Source organism: Carcharhinus amblyrhynchos, chromosome 8 (assembly GCF_965287045.1).
Source record: "Carcharhinus amblyrhynchos chromosome 8, sCarAmb.v2.hapA, whole genome shotgun sequence".
Classification (NCBI taxonomy): domain Eukaryota; kingdom Metazoa; phylum Chordata; class Chondrichthyes; order Carcharhiniformes; family Carcharhinidae; genus Carcharhinus; species Carcharhinus amblyrhynchos.
The window spans coordinates 60,735,196-60,754,086 of NC_137331.1; the positions used below are offsets into that span (position 1 = coordinate 60,735,196).

An 18,891-nucleotide genomic window follows, 5' to 3' on the forward strand; every position below is an offset into this window, starting at 1 on the left:
TAAACCACGCCTCTGCCTGCGTCTCGAGGTCAGGAAGCCAATTTCTCCTTCATTGTCACAGCTCTAAAGTATATTCGCACGGAGACAGAGTAACGTTGACATCCATTACCTTTACATTGCAATTCTAACGCTAGTGATGTTAACTGCGGCTCGTCAAAACGTGGTAATTATTTCTCAAAGTCTAAAAGCGCATTATCGCCTCTTTTTTTCCAGCGGTATAGTAATTAGTTACCATAGCATCTAATACGTAAATGTGCCCTGAGCACACCATTAACAGTTAAACGGAGGATTCAATTTAACACATGATTATATCTTTCATAAGTCATTACATTATGAAAGTCAATGTCACTCATGCTGGGACAACCATAGGATTAGAATCGCTCTTCGACCAAGAACTCTGTTGTATCCTCCAAGGAATAATAGGCTTAAATATTCTCGTGATTTAAATTAAACAAAAAAAATCAACGTGAAAGTAATAAAGCACAACAGTAGAAAAATAAATATTGGCTAAGCCACATTTAGATACAGCCATCTATGGTGTAATGATCCGACAACCCAATTGCGTCTCTTAAGTGTTCATTTGGAGACTATGCATGATTTTGGTGCCTTGATGAAGCGGTGAAGTACTTGTGAACCTCCAGCATCTAGAACAAAAACAGCTAAAGATTATAAAAGGTCGCAACTGAATACATATCGACCTTGACAATATGAAATGAAATGTGGCTTTTTATTTCTGTTTGAATTCTACTTTATCAAAGTGTGTGATGTTTCAAAGTTTAAACATGGTAATGTTAACATTTGAGGTAAATGTTTGTTTTACTTATAAATGTTGTTCCGGCTTTCATGTTGTAGTAGAATGTTTGGTTTATTTCTGTCCCCTTGTTACTTTGTTGCAGTAAATTCCCTGCGGTATTCGCCGAATGTACATGTAATGACTGCGGTCAAACACAAGGATCTGGGATTACTCGCACTTTATCAGTCCAATCAGCACCGTTCAAACCTGTAACATACACGACCGATGTACATTTAACTTAGACGATCTGTATTGATTTGTAAAGTACTGAAGTCTTGTCACTCGTGTGAGTAACGACGATAGGATTTAAAATGGGATCCCTTTTCAAGGATTTGTTCAGTTTTACTTGGGTAAGAGTGATATTAATAAAACGACAATTATTGAGAGCTGGGCACAGCAATAAAATACTCGGCAGCAAATCTTGCTTCAACATTATCCAATTACTTTATTATGCAAAAAAGTCCTGTGGCTGGGAGTAATTCATAATCAGAGTGATGGACAGCAGAGTGAGGACAATACAAAGTAATGGCAGTGTTGCTCCTCACTATACCCCTTGATTAAAGACACCCAATTATGGCAATGAACAGTGTCGCAATTATGTTCCTTAATCACATCCAGGAGGTTTAATTGCCTTAACGATGTGTTTCATTAAATGAATTTAGGTATTATAGTCGACAGTTTTCATACACAGTTGTTTTCAAATTAACATAATATTAGACATCGTCATGGAAATTGTTTTAATAATCATAATTAGGTGCACCGAGGCTTTGTAATCTAATGCTGAGAGACATTTCATTTGGCCTCGGGCTAGTGAACCCTTCTGTGTCGGCTGCCGTGCTATTGCTTTGTGGCACAGTTATGTTTCCTGAAAAGTTACAGGTTCTGATTAATCTTTTGATAGTAAGTGGAGCAGAAAATATTCATTCCAATTCTACCACGTTTAGCGTCGTCTAAGGCATATGGTTGGGGACTGAGCACAAACAGCTATGTTGAATATTAAAACAGGATGGACAACTCTTCCTTTAAAACCGGTCAACCGGATTCCAGTGGCTGGACTATATTCTCCCATTCTTTGTGTGGCTGCTTTACAGAAGCAGGGAAGGTTTTTTTTTAGAAAAGGGGTTATAACATTTCTAACTGGGACTAGTTTTAAGCATTCATAAATGATTCAAAAATAACTAGGGAAAAGGGGAATTATGCAAATTCCCATCAAGTCGAAGAGTACAATTCAGATCCACGCCATATGTTGTTATTCAAGATTTTGTTCAGTCACGCCTTCCCAAAATTTTTTCCCTGTAAAGATGTTTCTCTTTCCTTCGAAATGATGGGTTTGAAAGGAGGAAGAGAGTCTTAAGCCTATCTGCTGAAGAGCCCATCAGAATTTCTCGCAAGTCCTTGCTTTGTGCCCGGGTGACGATCATTTTACCGATTTCCCTCATGCAACGATTATTTCACTTAAAAAGCCATTACTACGGTATTGTACCGCACGTCTGAGCCTTCACATGATGCATTACCTAACCTAGGCCACTCATGCCACTTCTTAAATTGCTTATGAAGCAGAAATTGGATAGATGTCGTTTGTTCAAAATATGTTTAATAAATTTGTCTTCCAACACGGATAACACATACAAATGGTTATATATTATAATCAGGGCCAGACTTGTACATCATCACACTCATTCATCATGAGCTGCCAACAGAGCCTTTCAGGGAGGCAGTGGTACCAACTTGTCAACCAGAGTTCGCACAAACTGCAAATCAAACACACGACAGCAGTAAAAACATCGCAAGTCCGTTTTATACATATTTTATATGATATTTATATATTTATATATTGCAGATGGACAGGCACTGTGCCGTCATGCAAACAAAAAGCTCACTTTGGGTAAATAGCGTTTTTGTCATAAGAAACGTAACAAAAATATTTTAAACACATCTCAATCTGTACAGAGACCTGAAACAAACAAAACCGTGTAATGTTACAGTATCATAAACCCCCTTTTTTTCTATAAAACCCAACTCGTTCACAGTTAAGAAATAAATTGACATCTAATCCCTTTGTCACAATAAATAATTGATTTCCGAGCTTCCCTTCCATTACCTTTCCAATTGTGATGTTTATATCTAGAAAACACACACACAAGCGAAAAAAAAGGACACAAGTCGTATGGCTGGTTGTAGCTCTAGCTCTACTCGGAGGACGGTTTGAAGAGCGCAGTGAACGAATGCAGCCTGGAATTTAGCTGTATCGCAGCCGTAATCATAGCGGACAGATTCTGTTTTAGAAAGCATTGGATGAAGCTAATACAAATAATCCATAGTAGCTACTAATACTGATGGAACCTTTGAACCGACAAATATTGTTGAGGCTGGGCAGTTCTAAAAGCGTGGAATTGTCCAAATCAACCCTTCAAAAACCCAAAGATGCACCGCTCCAAACAAAAAGAAACTTTTGTTGATCCTCTCTCCCCAGTTCCTCGCCCAAACTTTTCCAACAATATTTATGTACAAATAGTCAATTCTAGACATAACCTCCAAACAACAACAAAGTCAGTTGCGGTGACTTTAGTCTGGTTTTGTTGTTGATTTCCATTTGTGTGTGGGTTGTTTTTATTTGCCCCCTCGCGATGTAAATGGTCCTCTTTATTTACTTTTTTTTAAAAAAAGACTGGGGTTTATTTATTTAAGGCTTGTCGCTGCACTGTTTGCAGAGACTGGATGTGACATTGTTGTAAAGGGTGGTGGTGGCGGCGCACTTCTCCGGACAGCTGGCCGCCGCCGCCGCCGCCACCGCCAAGCCGCTGGCCGTGAACGGGTAGCCGCCGGCCGCCGCTTGCTCGTAGGCTCCCAGGCTGGGGGTGAGGGTGGCGGCGGAGGAGGGCAGCGCTGCCGGCAAGCTCTGGCCCTGGTTGAGGTACGCCACCAGCCTCCTCATCTCCTCCAGCGCCTGAGCCTGCATCAGGATGTAGTTCTTGGCCAGCAGCAGCGTGGCGATTTTGGAGAGCTTGCGGACGGACGGGCTGTGGGCGTAAGGGATGACCGACCTCAGCTCGTCCAGCGCGTCGTTTAAGTCGTGCATCCGCCTCCTCTCCCGGGCGTTGATGCTGAGCCGCAGGGCTCGCTGCTCCTTGTTCTTCTTGGTGGCCGCTCCTCCGTCCACTTTGGCCATGGCTCCCAGCGAGCCCGGCCGCTCCGAGCCGCCCTGCCTCATCAGCAGCAACTCGCAGCGCTCGTCGCTGTCATCGTCCAGGCTCTGGTCGCCGCCGCTGCTCTCCCGGCAGGAGGTGACATGCTGCTCGCTGTACTTGGCGCTGCCAGTCCGCGCCCCCCCTCCGCCCTCTCCCCCCGGCTGCTGGGGGACAGGCTCGGGGTCCGCCTGCTCGTAGCACACCATGGGGGACTGGGGCTCGGGCAGAGAGAGCTCGATCGCGGCGGCCGGGCGGAAAGTGCTCTCCAGCCTTTTGGCCGAGGCGCTGAGAGTTTGGTGGAAAAGATCCTCTTGTGGTGCACCGAGGTGGAGGCTCCTTTCCATTCTCGCCAGATCAAGTCCGTTGGCTGGGGTTTTGTTGCTGTTGCATAAACTACTCTTTTAATATCTCAACTTGTCCTGGCTTTGATCTTTTCACCACTTGATGGTGATGCCTGCACTTTTTTGAACCCTGTGATCTGTGCCGATGTGCTGCTGCTGTTGTTACTGATGATGGTGATGATGATGAACACCTCGTAACGCTTATCTGCTTGGATTCACCTTCAAGATATTTCCGTGGCGATCAGCAGACGGGAGTCTTTTACATCATTATCTCCGAGCAGGTTATTATGAAGGGTTGCCTGTTGGGACCGAGCTTCCACCAATCAGGTTAACGTTTTAATTAATAGGATTAAAACGGTAACAAACAATCTAGACGGCGAGATCTACCCCTCTCCCTAACTGCTCTATTTGAATGGAGAGGAGCTCCCCAGCCCCCGGTCGCTGAATGTACACATGCACTTTATACATAGGAGAAAACACCGCCACAGCTTACAGAGGTGGCGCTCGGTCCATTATTCCTCCAGCCATCTGTATACACAACTTAACGCATATGTTTTCAAGGCTTTTTTGTCCCGTTAGAAAACGAACAAATGCCTTGCGCTGACATGTGTGGCGACTTTCACCCATCAATGAGCACACTTAATACTCCAGTCCTACAAGTCTGCTCCCCATCTCTTAGACCCGATCACACATAGAGCTGGCAAACGTAAAAGCAGAGAGCAGCGGAACTGCTGAGGTGTATTTATGCAATTTTTCCCGGAGCTGAACAGAAACAGTACAAACTCATTTCACGTTTCTGACTATTCTTGTTTGATTTTAATCGCCCTTGATGGCGCCGAGCGTTTAGTAGCAGCTTTTCATTCTTGTGACATCAGTCCCGAGTACTATTCCACAACACCTCCAGCAAATCAATCTGTGTCAGGATAACTGGAGGTACCAATGTATTTGTTCCCCCGGTTTCATTAAAACCCTTTTAATTGTGTCTTTCAGAGTTGGCCCCAGGTGTTCGACTCTTTTCATTACATTTTCCCCTAATGTGATGAAATTCTAATTCTCGCCTTCCATATGGTTAAATTTTTCCGCAGAGAATTGGTGGAAAAGATAGAGAATTTATTAATCTTCCTAATCTATTCCACAACGCAGAGCTCCTGTCTGTTGCTGGAAGATATGGTAACAGTTGAGTCTATTTGATGTGCCCATGATCTCAGTGAACCAGCAGGACTCTAGCAAGTTTTTCACTAGAAGTTGTAATGGATAATGTAACCTGTATGAGTTCAAAACTGAGCCAAATCTATTGTTTGCATGTTTTGTATATTAGACGAGGATAGTTCAGAAGTCAGCAACTATCTATCTGTGACGGGGATCACTTAATTGTCTTCATTCATAGGGGCTGTCTATTTCATGCCAAGATATCATTTCATTATATATAACTATTGAAATATTTGAACCCCACTCTATAAGAGGCGGAGGTGAATCTAATGCTGTTTCTGTAACTGTTTGAAGGATGAGTTTATCTTTTTTTTAGGATTTCGCTCTCGGGTTCCTATACGCGGAAGTACTTGCTGTTTCAGAGACAGCTTAATCTCCACAATCATCATGAGCCATGATGCGACTGAATGAATAAGAAGGGCACCTGGAGACAACATCTATAACCTTTTGTTATAAAGTAAAGTAAAAGGGAAAGGAATGCCCCAGTCTCTATGCAAGACATTGCCAGCAACATTTCCAAAAAAATTAAACCGAGTTAACATCTTTCAGGATCACACGAAAATCTTATATCAATGGTAAGGCTTCCTCCATGTTCATTGGCTAATTTACTAATGGGGGGGGGGGGGGTGGGACAGCGGGGGCGGGGGGGGGGGTGGAAGGAAACAAACAGAAAAAGAAAACCAGGGGAAAAAGAGAAATAAAAGCAACCATGTAAGCTTCATATTTTGAAGTGATTGGAGAGATTGTTCCGGCAACTTTTACAAAAGTTTATCCAAATTATTTCCAAGGATTTCCTGGTTCCTGTTCATTTCCTTTCTTTATGGGAATAGATTTTTTAAACTTGTCATCTCAGTCCCAGATGGGTAGAGTGGAAGTTTGGTATTTTTTGCAGATCCCTTCCCCGGAACCTGCGGTTTGATTTTTATTTCAGGTGTCCGATTTAGTTCACCCGCCATCCTTTTGCTTGATTGACTTGTCCTTCGCTATTGACCTGTGTCCAAGACTTGTACAAATCTGGAAAAGCGTGGTATAATACAATGCAAGTGCGACAATTGAGATTGCAATTTTGATTTGTGCTTGGGACCCAGTGACAATTTACATTCGGAACAACAGGTATCAGCAGTAACTTTCCAACCGTTATGTCGGTTTCCCGATTCCAGTGAAACCGCATGAAACAGTGATGGAGGAGTGTTATTTACAACAGAACATATTTTCTGATAACAATGTTGTGCTTGTCAGTTAATTATCGCATTATCTTCGATTTTAACTTCAACTAGTTACTAGTGATCGAGTTTAGACATTTCAGTGACAGTGATGGGCATGAATTCAAATTGTTGGTGATTGATTTAAACCTCGTTATTGTTAAAATTCGCTGAGAATACGTAAAGTTTAGCTTATTTATTAATGTCACAAGTAGCTTACATTAAAATTGCAATGATGTTACTGTAACAATCCCCTAGTCGCCACACTCTGGTGCCTGTTCAGGCACACTGAGGGAGAATTTAGCACCTAACCAGAGCATCCGGAGTAAACGCATGCAGACACGGGGAGAACATGCAGACTCCGCACAGACAGTGACCCGGGAATCAAACCCGGGTCCCTAGGGTTATGGGGCGGCATTACGAGCCACTGTGCCATCCCTAGAATACTGGTGCATTCTGCATTATTAGCTAGTAATCTGCAATGGCCGGATGTATTTTATATTTCTCTTGTCCCCTTACATATGGTAGCAAAACAATTGTTAATATTTATCTCCTTGCGCTCAGTAAGTACTTTCAAAGTAATGTAACAGAGTTTTAAAATGATAATCAATTGCTGTAATTGAAAGTCAAGTGACTTGACATTTCTCCCCTGGGATTATCATTGCTGAAAGTAGGCTGGATCTAGTAAAAGGCGTGACAACTGATCACCCGTGTCTGATAGCTAAGTGATCTTTTATAACATAAACGCATTTTCCATCTCCTCATGACCAGGGATGATTATAGGTGAACTGACAAACCTTAGAGTAGGACTGAATGACTTAACTGCAGTATACCCGTTGTAATATTGAAAACTTTCCCTATATTGATACCCGTAGATAGAAAATATTGAAAAAGGGGAAAATGCTATTCCGCAATAAAATACTTGCTGGACGCAAATATCGTGAATGTCGATTTGTTTATCAACTACTTACTCTGCCCTGTGGCAATGTTCGGCTGATATGAATGAACACATGTTGCCCAAACCGTGATCTAATGAGAATCTTCAGCCTGTTATAAAACGGGAGTAAGGTTTGTATAACAGCATTAGTCATAGGAATCTGGTAACATTTAGTGTCGGAAAGATTAGGTTTAAACATGTCCCTGTGAAAGGAACGGTAATCAAATCAAGTGCATCAACTAGACTAGTTCTACTTTCATGAGGGGGCTCGTATTTTGTCCACGTATCCTTGAATTAACAAGTTGTCTTTACTGTGTGCTGTGAACATTAGGCAGGTCTGTAGAAAATTATGCCACCATCATATTAATGCACTGAGTAAAAAACAATCCCTCCCAGCAATGGACTCCCTGCGGTACAGTGAAGCTGCCACTAATGCCACTCAGTGGGGTTCTATATCTTTGTTGCATCTCCATATAACTGAGGACACTCAGTACTTAATAACATCTAATAATACCACAATTTCTATCAAAGCACTATTAATTCCGCAAAGGACTTGGAGCTCCATTTTAATAAATGTTGTAATCCCTGTTAACAAAGGTGTGTCACAGAAACCAACCGATTGTTTTAGAATCGGAAGAGTTTTGGGGTGTGCTGGGTCAGAGGAGTGCTTTGCCTGAATTTTGAGCTGCTGATGGGAAGCAAAATCTAATTTTCCATCAAAGTAGAAATCTTGGGATGATCCTCAGGGATCCACTAATCGGATCACTAACTGTCTCGGAGGAAAACCCTTTATTGGATTAGATCAGCTGGTATTAAGGAGTAAGAACAAAGTAGGTATTTAATACACACATAAGAGGAATTTGTTTAATTGATATTTTGTTGTTATTACATTTTCGAGTCCGTGTGTTTGAGGCTGAGAAAAGCTGGAAGGCGTGAATATTTTATTGGTTGATTCGTACTATATTGATCACAAGATTGTTACGATCATGACAAAGAAAGAATTGAGAATATTGGAAGTCAGAAATAAAGACACTAAATACTGGACATCCCACCGTAGGGCTTTGAGTTTTTGAGAAAAGACAGATTAAAGTTTCAGGTGGAATTCAGAGATTTTTTTTTGAAGTCTCCACCAGGTGTCTGAATCTATTTTTCATTTTGCAGATGTCAATGGATCTGCTTGTGTTTTGGAGCATTTTAAATTTTGAGACTGCGTTTCGTGTGTTTGTGAACCAGTCTGAAAAACTGTATCAAAGTGGTAAGGATCTAACTTGATGAGTGCAAGATGAAAAGCTAAGACTGTATATTTCTTTTTTTTCCAGCAAGTATGTAATCCCTGCAAAGGGATGAGGCCAATTTGGCCCCACACATAAGATGTGCTCTGAGGAGCTGGGACACAGAAGTGTGAATATAGTTACATGTTATAATGCCATGCTGATGTCCCGTAGAGATCAATGTGCTTATGAAGACAACCCAGGGCTATGTGTGCAATGTTGATAATAAATGTGTTAAATCTGATGAGTGTTGACTGGAGTGTGGTGACAGCTCCAAATTAGCCAAGAAGTTCCTTCCATTTTCCGTACTTCTTTACATATTTGTGTGACTCACTAGGTCAGAGTGGGGATGCCCTTACTCCTTGTGATTCAAATCTTTATGAATGGGTGAAGGAGGTGGGTGAAATTGCTGTCAAGAGAGAGGTATGAGTAAAGGTTAGGGACAAGACCAAACCATAAGAAATCAGAGGTAGCTCATCTGGCAACTTAGGACGAGGGTAAAACATACCCAAGAACAAAAAAAAAGCAGACAGTTTTTATACTGCTGAATGGCACTTTCTTGGAAATAAACATAGATTCTTCACAGCCAGAGACGAACAATTTATTAGCAGCTAACAATCACTATGAATGGCTTAATTCACATGCTAAAGTATTTGGAGCACACAACATCCATTGCTTATTGATTATTTTGGACTACATTTCATGTGTACTCTGCATTTTCAGCTTCCAGTAATAATTTTAATTAATTTCTTCTATTGTTTTCTGTTGTCCTCTTTATGCATACCAAGCTTTCTGCCAATTCTCATTTCCACTTTCGATGTGATCTCTCACCGTGTTGGAGTATGTGGAGCACCATACACTATTGGGAATTGTGACTCTTCAAGTAAATGTAACATAATTATAGTAAAGTGTGCAAACTGTTGGATTAGAACACTTAATGAGTTGTATTACATATAATTAACATTCAGGACCTGTAGAGTTGCCAATACACCATCTATATGTATAACAATCGCAGCAATATTAATTCAAACTCAATAATGGTCTGGAGTTTATTATAAAAATAATGGTGGGCTTCATGGTGCTGATTGTTACTTACATTTAAATTACACAGTAGCTTTCAGCAATGCAGATAGGTAATTAAAAACAAATATCCGGAAACATCACAGCAAACAGTATGTCGCTGTTTAACACCTCCTCCCATCCCTCTCCCATTCCAATGTACTGAATTTTGTGGAGATCCTGTGCTTCTGTAATAGGTATACATTAAAGTTGCCACAAAAGGCAGAGTGTCCATTTCAATACCCTGGTCAATAAACCTTAATTACTGCTGAACAACACCAAAAATTAACTCTTACAAGAGTAGAGTTTCATTGCTTAGATTTTGATTGTTGTTGAAAACTTAAAAGAGAAATTGTAAGTTATACATTCATTTGTGTCTCTTCTTTCTCCTGCTCTTAATCCAGTCTTGCTTCCCCTCATTTTATTTTCTGTAAAAGATTTGATATTGAATTCACTACTCTAACCTAACTTTCTGGTTCAGATTCAGCTGCCAATTAACAATTCTTACATCTGATTGGTTAAAGAGATGTACAGTTGTCTGCCCTGTTCATACAGAGTCCTGATGCCTTGCAGAGGGCACTGTTTATTTGCATATCTAACATTGCAAAGGTCATAGAAATTTTCTTGGAAATGGCAAGTCTAATGAATGGTGGCCAATGTTCAGAAATTGAAATAGAGATCTGATGTCCTGCAATGGACATTATACCATTTGGATATCTAACCTATTACAACTTCCAGGGCAAATATCATATAAATTATTTGAGCAGGGTGAGGCTAACAAATGATGGGCAATGTTCATTACTCGGTTGTCGTCCATTATATTTTTACAGTTCATTGTTCATGATCTCATAGAATCATAAAACCATAGAAACCCTAACCCAGGGCCAAATACCCCCCCTGCCCACCTCCCCCCACCCCCAGCCCTATCCCAATTACCCTGTGCATTTACTTTACTTTTCCCCTAACCTACACATCTTGGGACAGTAAGGGGGAATTTAGCATCACCAATTCACCTAACCTACACATCTTCGGACTGAGGAAGGAAACTGGAGCACCCAGAGCAAACCCGTGCAGATACTGGGAGAATGTGCTAGCACAACTCTGTCTCCCAAGGCCAGAATTGAACTTGGTCTCTAGACCTGTGAGGCAGCAGTACAAGCCACTATGCCACCAATTCATAATAAAGTTACAGTGGGAAAATCTATAGATTATAAATGTAATGTATTTCCAGTATTTTCTGGTTTATATAACAGAGTTGCTGATCCCATAATTTTTGTTATTTAAAATAGAACTGCTCATCCAGATAAACAGCTTCTGTGATAGTAGAAACAAATAAACATGAGTGAATATGTTCAGTTAAAACAAGAATCAGAGACGAGCTTTTCATATTAAGCAAGTTACGTTTTTATGTAACTTGCCACCATATCCTTACACAGTACATCAGAATCAATGTCCATCATTTCTGAAGCTGGGTACAACCACACTGTGACATGTTGGAACATGAAGCCACAGCAATGTGGACTGGTGGGATGAAAGTTTAATCTTTCATTCCTCTGCTGCCCTAATTTCAGTAACGCATCTGCTGAGAAGCATTAAACAGAGGCCAAATGCTTCACTTAAAGAACAAAAGGAAAATTGGATGTGGAGAGTCTCCAATAAACAGCTTCTACATGTGTCCCAGTGACTGACGAACTGCAGTTTTGACAATACCTGAGAGTAAACTGGTTGCTCAGAGTTTTGGATGCAAAAAATATGTGTGAGTGAGCGAAGGGAACATAATCATGAAGGGAGAAAATTAGGAATTTTTGTTCTAGTAGGAGAATAAAGTCCCCCTCTGCTGTCCCTATCCAGCTAGAAATTAAATTTAATGCACAATTAGTATTTGCTGTATAGGAGATTGTTCAGTGGTTATGAAAAAGCTGTCACTTGGGTGGAAGTAGATCAGTGGCAGCTGTAAAGAAATATTTGATCCAACCTGCCCAAACACTCAAAAAGTAAATGCTTATATTTTGCTTAACATGATAGACCAGGGAAGTTTCTGGTCTGTGCTAAGATGGTCATAGACATCCTTACTTTATCAGCCCTGTGTCTGGTAAATTAGCATACTTACATGTCCATTAGTTTCCAGATCAGCGAGATCACTATTAAAAATTCTGATCCTTGATTTCAAATCCCTTTGTGGCCTCATCTTTCACAATTTCTGTAACCTTCTTCCTTACAAATCTCCAAGATCTCTATGCTCCTCCAATTATGGCCCCTTGCACACCCACGTCTCTGCCATTGATAACTGCATCTTCAGCTGCATGCATCCTAGGCTTTGTAATTCCCTCCCTAAACCTGTACACTTTTCTGACTTTACTTCTTTCAGATCCTCCTTAAAACATACATTTTTGACTGAATTTTTGGTTAACTGTCCAAGTATCTCCTTTTATGACTCAATGCCAAATTTTGTTTGATAGCAATCCTGTGAAGTGCCTTAAGATGGTTATGTCAAAGGAGCCAAATAAATTCATGTTGTTGTAGATGAGGAGAGGAAGATAAGCCTTTGATTGATATCCAGTAATCCTAACTGGAAAATGTGCATGAAAGGTTGATAGGATCGGCCTCAGTTGCAATGACAAATGGTCTTAAATAGCCTGCTGTCACTCACTAGTTAGTGTCCAACAAGGAGGACAATCACTTGGATACAAATGGGAATGTTTTGCAGTAAAAATGAGCATATTCCAATGAGGAGAGAAGAAAAGAAAAATGTGCAAAGAAATAAGCTTCTATCGTATGTAAAATTGAAACATTTGGTACAAACAACGTGGGTCAATCATGTTTCAGTTTATTCATTAGTGTCACAAGTAGGCTTACTTTAACACTGCAATGAAGTTACTGTGAAAATCCCCTAGTTGCCACACTTTGGTGCCTGTTTGGGCACACTGAGGGAGAATTTAGCATGGCCAATGCACCTAACCAGCACATCTTTTGCTCTGTGGGAGGAAACTGGAGCACCCAGAGGAAGCCCACACAGATGCTGGGAGAATGTACAGACTCCGCACAGACAGTTACACAAACCAGAAATTAAACCCAGGTCCCTGGCACAGTGAGACAGCACTGTTAAACACTGTGTGCCACTGTTACACCCCTACTACAGAGTCAGGAGAATTTACAGTGGGGAATAGATAAATGGCAGAGAAGCTAAATTATTGCTTTGTTCTTGTCTTCACTGACAAAGATAAGAAATTTTCCAATGACTAGGACAAATGAGGAATTGAGCAAAATTTGTATTAGTAAGAAGGTTTTATTGGAGAAATTATTGGGACTGAAGGTTCATAGGTCTCCGGAACTTGATATTCTATATCCCAGAGCGTTGAAAGAGGTAGCTATGGAGATAGAGGCTGCGTTGGTGCTCATTTTCAAAAATTCTATAGATTCTGGAATGGTTCCTGCAGATTTGAGTGTGCAAATGTCATCTCACCAATTAAGAAGGGAGGGAGAAGGAACATAAACTTACATCAGTAGTAGGGAAAATGCTAGAATCTATGATAAAGGATGTGATAATTGGACACTTGGATGATTATGATCTAATTGGTCATAGTCCACATGGATTTATGAATGAGACGTCATGTTTGATGAACCTGTTGGCCATTTTGAGGATGTTACATCCTCACCAAAGGAGATTCAATGGATGTAGTGTGCTTGAATTTTCAGAAGGCTTTTGAAAAAGTCCTCCACAGGATGTTGATTTGCAAAATTAAAGCACATGGTATAGGAGGTAACACATTGGCATGGAGTAAAGATTGGCTAACAGGCAGAAAACAGAGTATAAATAAACAGGTTATTCTTGCATTTGGCAGGCTGTGACTAGTGGGATATTGCAAGGATCAATACTTGAGCCTCAGCAACTCACAATCTGTATCAATAGATTGGATATGGGGAAAAAAATGTAATATTTCCAACCTCACAGATGACACAAAGCTAGATGGGAATGGAGATAGAGGCTGTGTTGGTGCTCATTTTCAAAAATTCTATAGATTCTGGAATCGTTCCTGCAGATTTGGGTGTGCAAATGTCACATGTGTGTGAGGAAGATGCAAAGCAGTTTCAGGAGGATTTGGACAGAGTAGTGAGTGGGCAAGAACATGGCAGATTGAATATAATGTGGAAAAATGTGAGGTCATCCACTTTAGTAGGAGGAACAGATGCACAGAGTATTTCTTAAATAGTAAAAGATTAGAATGTTTGATGTACAATGGGATCTGGGGTGTTCTCGTTAGTAAGTCACTGAAGGCTAACATGCAGATGCAGTAAGCAATTAGGAAGGCTAATGGTACGTTAACCTTTATCGCAAGAGGATTTGAGTACAGATTAGCGAATTCTTGTTTTAATTGTGTAGAACCTTGGTTAGACCACATTTGGAATACTTGCTTTAATTGTATAGAACCTTGGATAGACCATATTTGGAGTTTTGGTGCCCATACCTAAGGAAGGCTATTATAGAGGGAGTGTACCAAATGTTGACCAGACCTATTTCCGAGATGGCAGCACTGAACTATGAAGTGAGATTGGGGAAATTGTGCCTGTATTCTCCAGAAATTCAAACAATGAGAGATGATCTCATTGAAAGTGCTTAAAGGGATTGACAGGGTAGTTGCAGGAAGAATGTTTCTCCTGGGAGTCTAAAGCCAGGGGATATAATTTCAAATTAAGCACCAAGATAAGGAAATTTTGTTTAACCTGAAGCGTTATGAATTCTTGGAATTTCCTACCCCAGCTGTGGAAGCTCAATCACTGAGTATGTGTAAAATAGAGATTAAAGATTTCTAAATACCAATGCTGCAAAGAGATATGTGGGCAGTATGGGGAAAAGGCATCAAAGTGGAAGATCAACCATGATTGTATTGAGTAGTGAATTAGGCCCGATGGGCTGAATGGTCTACTCCTGCTCTTATGTTGAATTGCAAATCAAACTTACTGTGACTACATTGACTTCCACATGCATTTTGTGACTTAAAGCCTAAAATGATGAGAGAGGCTCTGATTTCTTTCCATCAAACAGCTGACCAGGGACCCGGGTTAAATTCCAGTTTCAGGTATCTGACTGTGTGGAGTTTGCACATTCTCCCCGTGTCTGCATGGGTTTCCTCCAGATTCTCCGATTTTCTCCCACACTCCAAAGATGTGCAGATTAGGTTGATTGACCACGCTAAATTGCCCCTCAGGGTAATAGGTGGGGTTATTGGGATAGGGCCTGGATGGGATTGTGATCAGTGCAGACTTAATGGGTCAAATGGCCTCCTTCTGCACTGCAGAGGTTCTATGATTCTGGACAATGGCCATCAATTCCTGGAGTGGAGCTTGACGATAGGGCTCCTGACTCAGAGACAGGGTTGCTACCCACAGCAGAACAAGTCAGACTCAATTAGATTCTCACAGAATCATACAGTGTAGAAGGAGGCCATTCAGCCCATTTAGTCTGTGCCGTCCACAATTCCACCCAGGCCCAATCTCTATAACCTCATGCATTTACCCTAGCTAGTTCCCCTGACACTAAGGGGCAATTTTAGCATGGCCAATCCACCTAACCTGCACATCATTGGACTGTGGGAGGAAACCGGAGCACCCAGAGGAAACCCATGCAGGCACAGGGAGAATGTGCAAACTCCACACAGTTAGTGATTCAAGCCAGGAATCAAAGTCGGGTCCCTGGCGCTGTGAGGCAGCAATGTTAACCACTCTGCCACCGTGCTGCTGATTCTGTACTCTTAAATTGAGAGCCAGTGCTGACAAGGTTTATTATTCTCAAATGTTAACTCCGCTTATTTCTCTACAGATATTGCCAGAACTGTTGAGTATTTCCAGCATTTTCTGTTTTTAATCAGTCACATTATTAACTTTTGTTTACTCCTTTTACATCAACCTATTTACTCAGCCATTCCAGGGAGTGAATTGGTTTGACGTGGGTTGGAGAACCATTCTGATATCCATAGGAGAAAACTGCAAGTTCAGTATTTAACTAAATTGGATATGTTCTTCTCCAATGAGAAAAAGTAACAGTTTCTATAATTGTACATTGAAATTGATTTGAGGATGCTTCATCTCCAAATTGATTCTTTAGCAAACTTACTTGTTCTTGCAAAAGTTTATTCATATTAGATTCACAGCACATTTTGATGAAAGGAATCAATTGGCTGGTAGAAAATATTTTCAATTATAAAAACAGGCAGACAAGTCTTGGAAGAATGTATCAACACATTTTATTAACCACTTCACTACACCCACATTGTGATTTCACTTGTTACAGCTCATATTGACTCTGCACAGTTGAAATAATGATGCCATCTGGTGTCTTCTCAGCACCTGGGATTATATTGAAACAATGACAAATGGTGGATTTAATAGTGACTGAGATTAAATAGCCAGAATACATTGAATGTCATAAAGTGAATTGTCAATATGCATGAATTTATACTTAACTGTTATGAATGTGAATTGTGTAAGAAATATATTGCCATTTATAAACCAAAAAGATCATACTTACTATTTTGCAGCCTGTTGGGGAAATTCAAATGGTGACTCAACACAACATGAATCACTTGTGGTTCATTGGAATGGAGGGAAACATCATGTTTTCCTATTCCTCCTTTTCTGATATTGTTAAGGCTTTCATTACATGGGCGACACGGTGGCGCAATGGTTAGTACTGCTGCCTCATAGCACCAAGGACCTGGGTTCGATTCCAGCCTTGGGTGACTGTCTGTGTGCAATTTGCACATTCTCCCCATGTTTGTGTGGGTTCCCTCTGCATGCTCTGGTTTCCTGCCACAGTCCAAAGAGGTCTAGGGTAGATGGATTAGCCATGGTGAATGTCAGGGTTATGGGGTAGGGTGGGAAGATGGACCTGGGTAAAATGCTTAGTCAGCACAGACTCGAATGGCACTGCAGGGGTTCTATGATTATCAAGAGATTCTAATTATAACATTTATATTGAATATTTTTATATTACTGGAAGACAGTTTTAACTTTGCAAAATTGTGCAGTAGTACTATAGGGAAAAGTGTGGTGATTAACTACAGATGTTGGATAAACATGAGGAGATAGATCTTGTAGACAGATATCATTCTGGCTGCACATCAGACAGCAGTATAGCTGAAATTCATGGAGATAATAGTTTCAAGACATTTGAAGCTAACACAATTCTTCAGCTTTGTACTTTGGATGGAGATATCTGGTTGAACAATGCTGGAATTTGGCAAGTGCAAGGTTAGAACCTCAGTCTTTTCTAAGGCTGATGATTAATCCAAACAGAATTGAAGCCTCTAAAAATCTATCAACTGTGATCTGCAAACCACTTGTATTGTGAGCCATTATGGCATTAATATTGGCAGAGAAGACTTCCTGGATGAGTTTCTCAGGTTTGGATTTTCCAATGAGACATTGTAGGTCAAACAGTGAGCCATCAAGATAATATTAGAAATACATTCTCTCTTTGAGATCCTTGACAACATGTCTAAAAACATAGGTAAAGAACAGGTTAAAGAGGATTAGCTTTACTTCATTCCATTTTAGTTATCAAAGGAGCTAATGATTCACCATTTAAAGGGCTCTAGCCTGTGGCTTAACAGTAAGTGTTTTTAACTGCTAATAGCTGTTTATCAGTATAAGGTCAAAACTAGAAGCTATCTAAATGCTTTCTTCTACCCACATCTCTATCCAATAGAAGACTGCCCCTGGTCTTGGGTCATGTGTTCCTTTATATCACATTGTGGGCACTGTGATATAATGGAACACATACACAGTACTGTACTGTACACAGTTCCTTGTTAACCCATTCAATGCCAGACCATTATACTACATTTCACCATCCCAAAGTCTTTATCCAGTGTATTTACTCAACTTACTTACAATATTCCAATAACCTTTCTGTTGGCCTGCCCCTGCTCAAATCTCAGTGCGTATAGATTCAGGTGGTCAGGGGACTTTATAATTCTTCCAGGTCCTGTCAGTACGACTGTTGGAGCAGTGGGAGACTCTGTTGTGCTTGACAAACCCTGTTGAATGTGGTAATTCATGCATCTGGTTGTTGACCTTTTTTGTTTCTTTTTTTGGAGATGAACCAATTTTTTTCAACTCCCCATCTGGTTTTATCAGTGGTCATTGGTTTATCCCATTCCTCACACGGAACATAAACTTGCAGTTCAGTCATAGTGCTCATTCTGTTTTCCTTGCTACCTGCAGTTTATCATGATGATGTTGAGATGGAAGATGTCTCTTTATGTTATATGAGTGTGACTTTCCATCAGGCTCACCTTGCAGCCTAGCTTTCTCTGCAATGGCATTCTCATTGGTTTGCTCTCTTGCCTCATTGGGGTTTGCTACGGTCAGATGATGGCTGCTTCTCTGTTCCAGTATTGTCTGGCTAAAGATTGTATTGGGCAGATTGTATTGCAGCATGTCTTTATGATATCTAGGGTATCTTACCAACAGATGTTGGAGCCAGAGGTTAAGGCTTTTCTTGCTGCTTGTTCATCCCTTGGTTCTTTCCACTCAAGGCATTGTGGTAACTATCTCAGCGATTGACTGGTCTGACCAACAAGCATGTTCTGACACTTGCCAAGGTAATGGACAAATCAGCTCTGCAAAGAGTGAAGATGATTCAGAACTACAGTCCCGATTGAGAGTTTCTGTTCTGGGACTCTTACAGACCTGTGTAATTGACAACAGATGTTGTTTTGATATCTTCGGCTATTTTAAGAAAGTTCATGGCAACACCAGCATCTCTACTCAGAAGAGAAAAGATTGGTTGTGGGTGAGGCACATGACTTCAAAGATTTGTTTGCTGCCTGACCTTAATAGTTCCAGAATCTTGCCTCTAACTGGAAGTCAGATTCCTCTATGCGCATAGA

General features: G+C 40.7%; 1 protein-coding gene across 1 annotated transcript; it reads right to left on the bottom strand.

The window, feature by feature from the left end:
* Nucleotides 1-2,404: 2,404 nt before the first annotated feature.
* bhlhe22 (basic helix-loop-helix family, member e22) lies at nucleotides 2,405-4,996 on the bottom strand. The gene is made up of 2 exons (XM_080194897.1): nucleotides 2,895-4,996; nucleotides 2,405-2,544 (listed from the first exon to the last, which is right to left on the bottom strand). The coding sequence occupies exon 1, from the start codon at nucleotides 4,323-4,325 to the stop codon at nucleotides 3,477-3,479; it is 849 nt and encodes a 282-aa protein (XP_080051023.1). The 5' UTR covers nucleotides 4,326-4,996; the 3' UTR covers nucleotides 2,405-2,544; nucleotides 2,895-3,476.
* Between the last annotated feature and the right edge of the window lie 13,895 nt (nucleotides 4,997-18,891).

Coding starts and splice junctions, on each gene's coding strand:
- bhlhe22 (XM_080194897.1), bottom strand. CDS start 4,325: ATGGAAAGGAGCCTCCACCTCGGTGCACCACAAGAGGATCTTTTCCAC.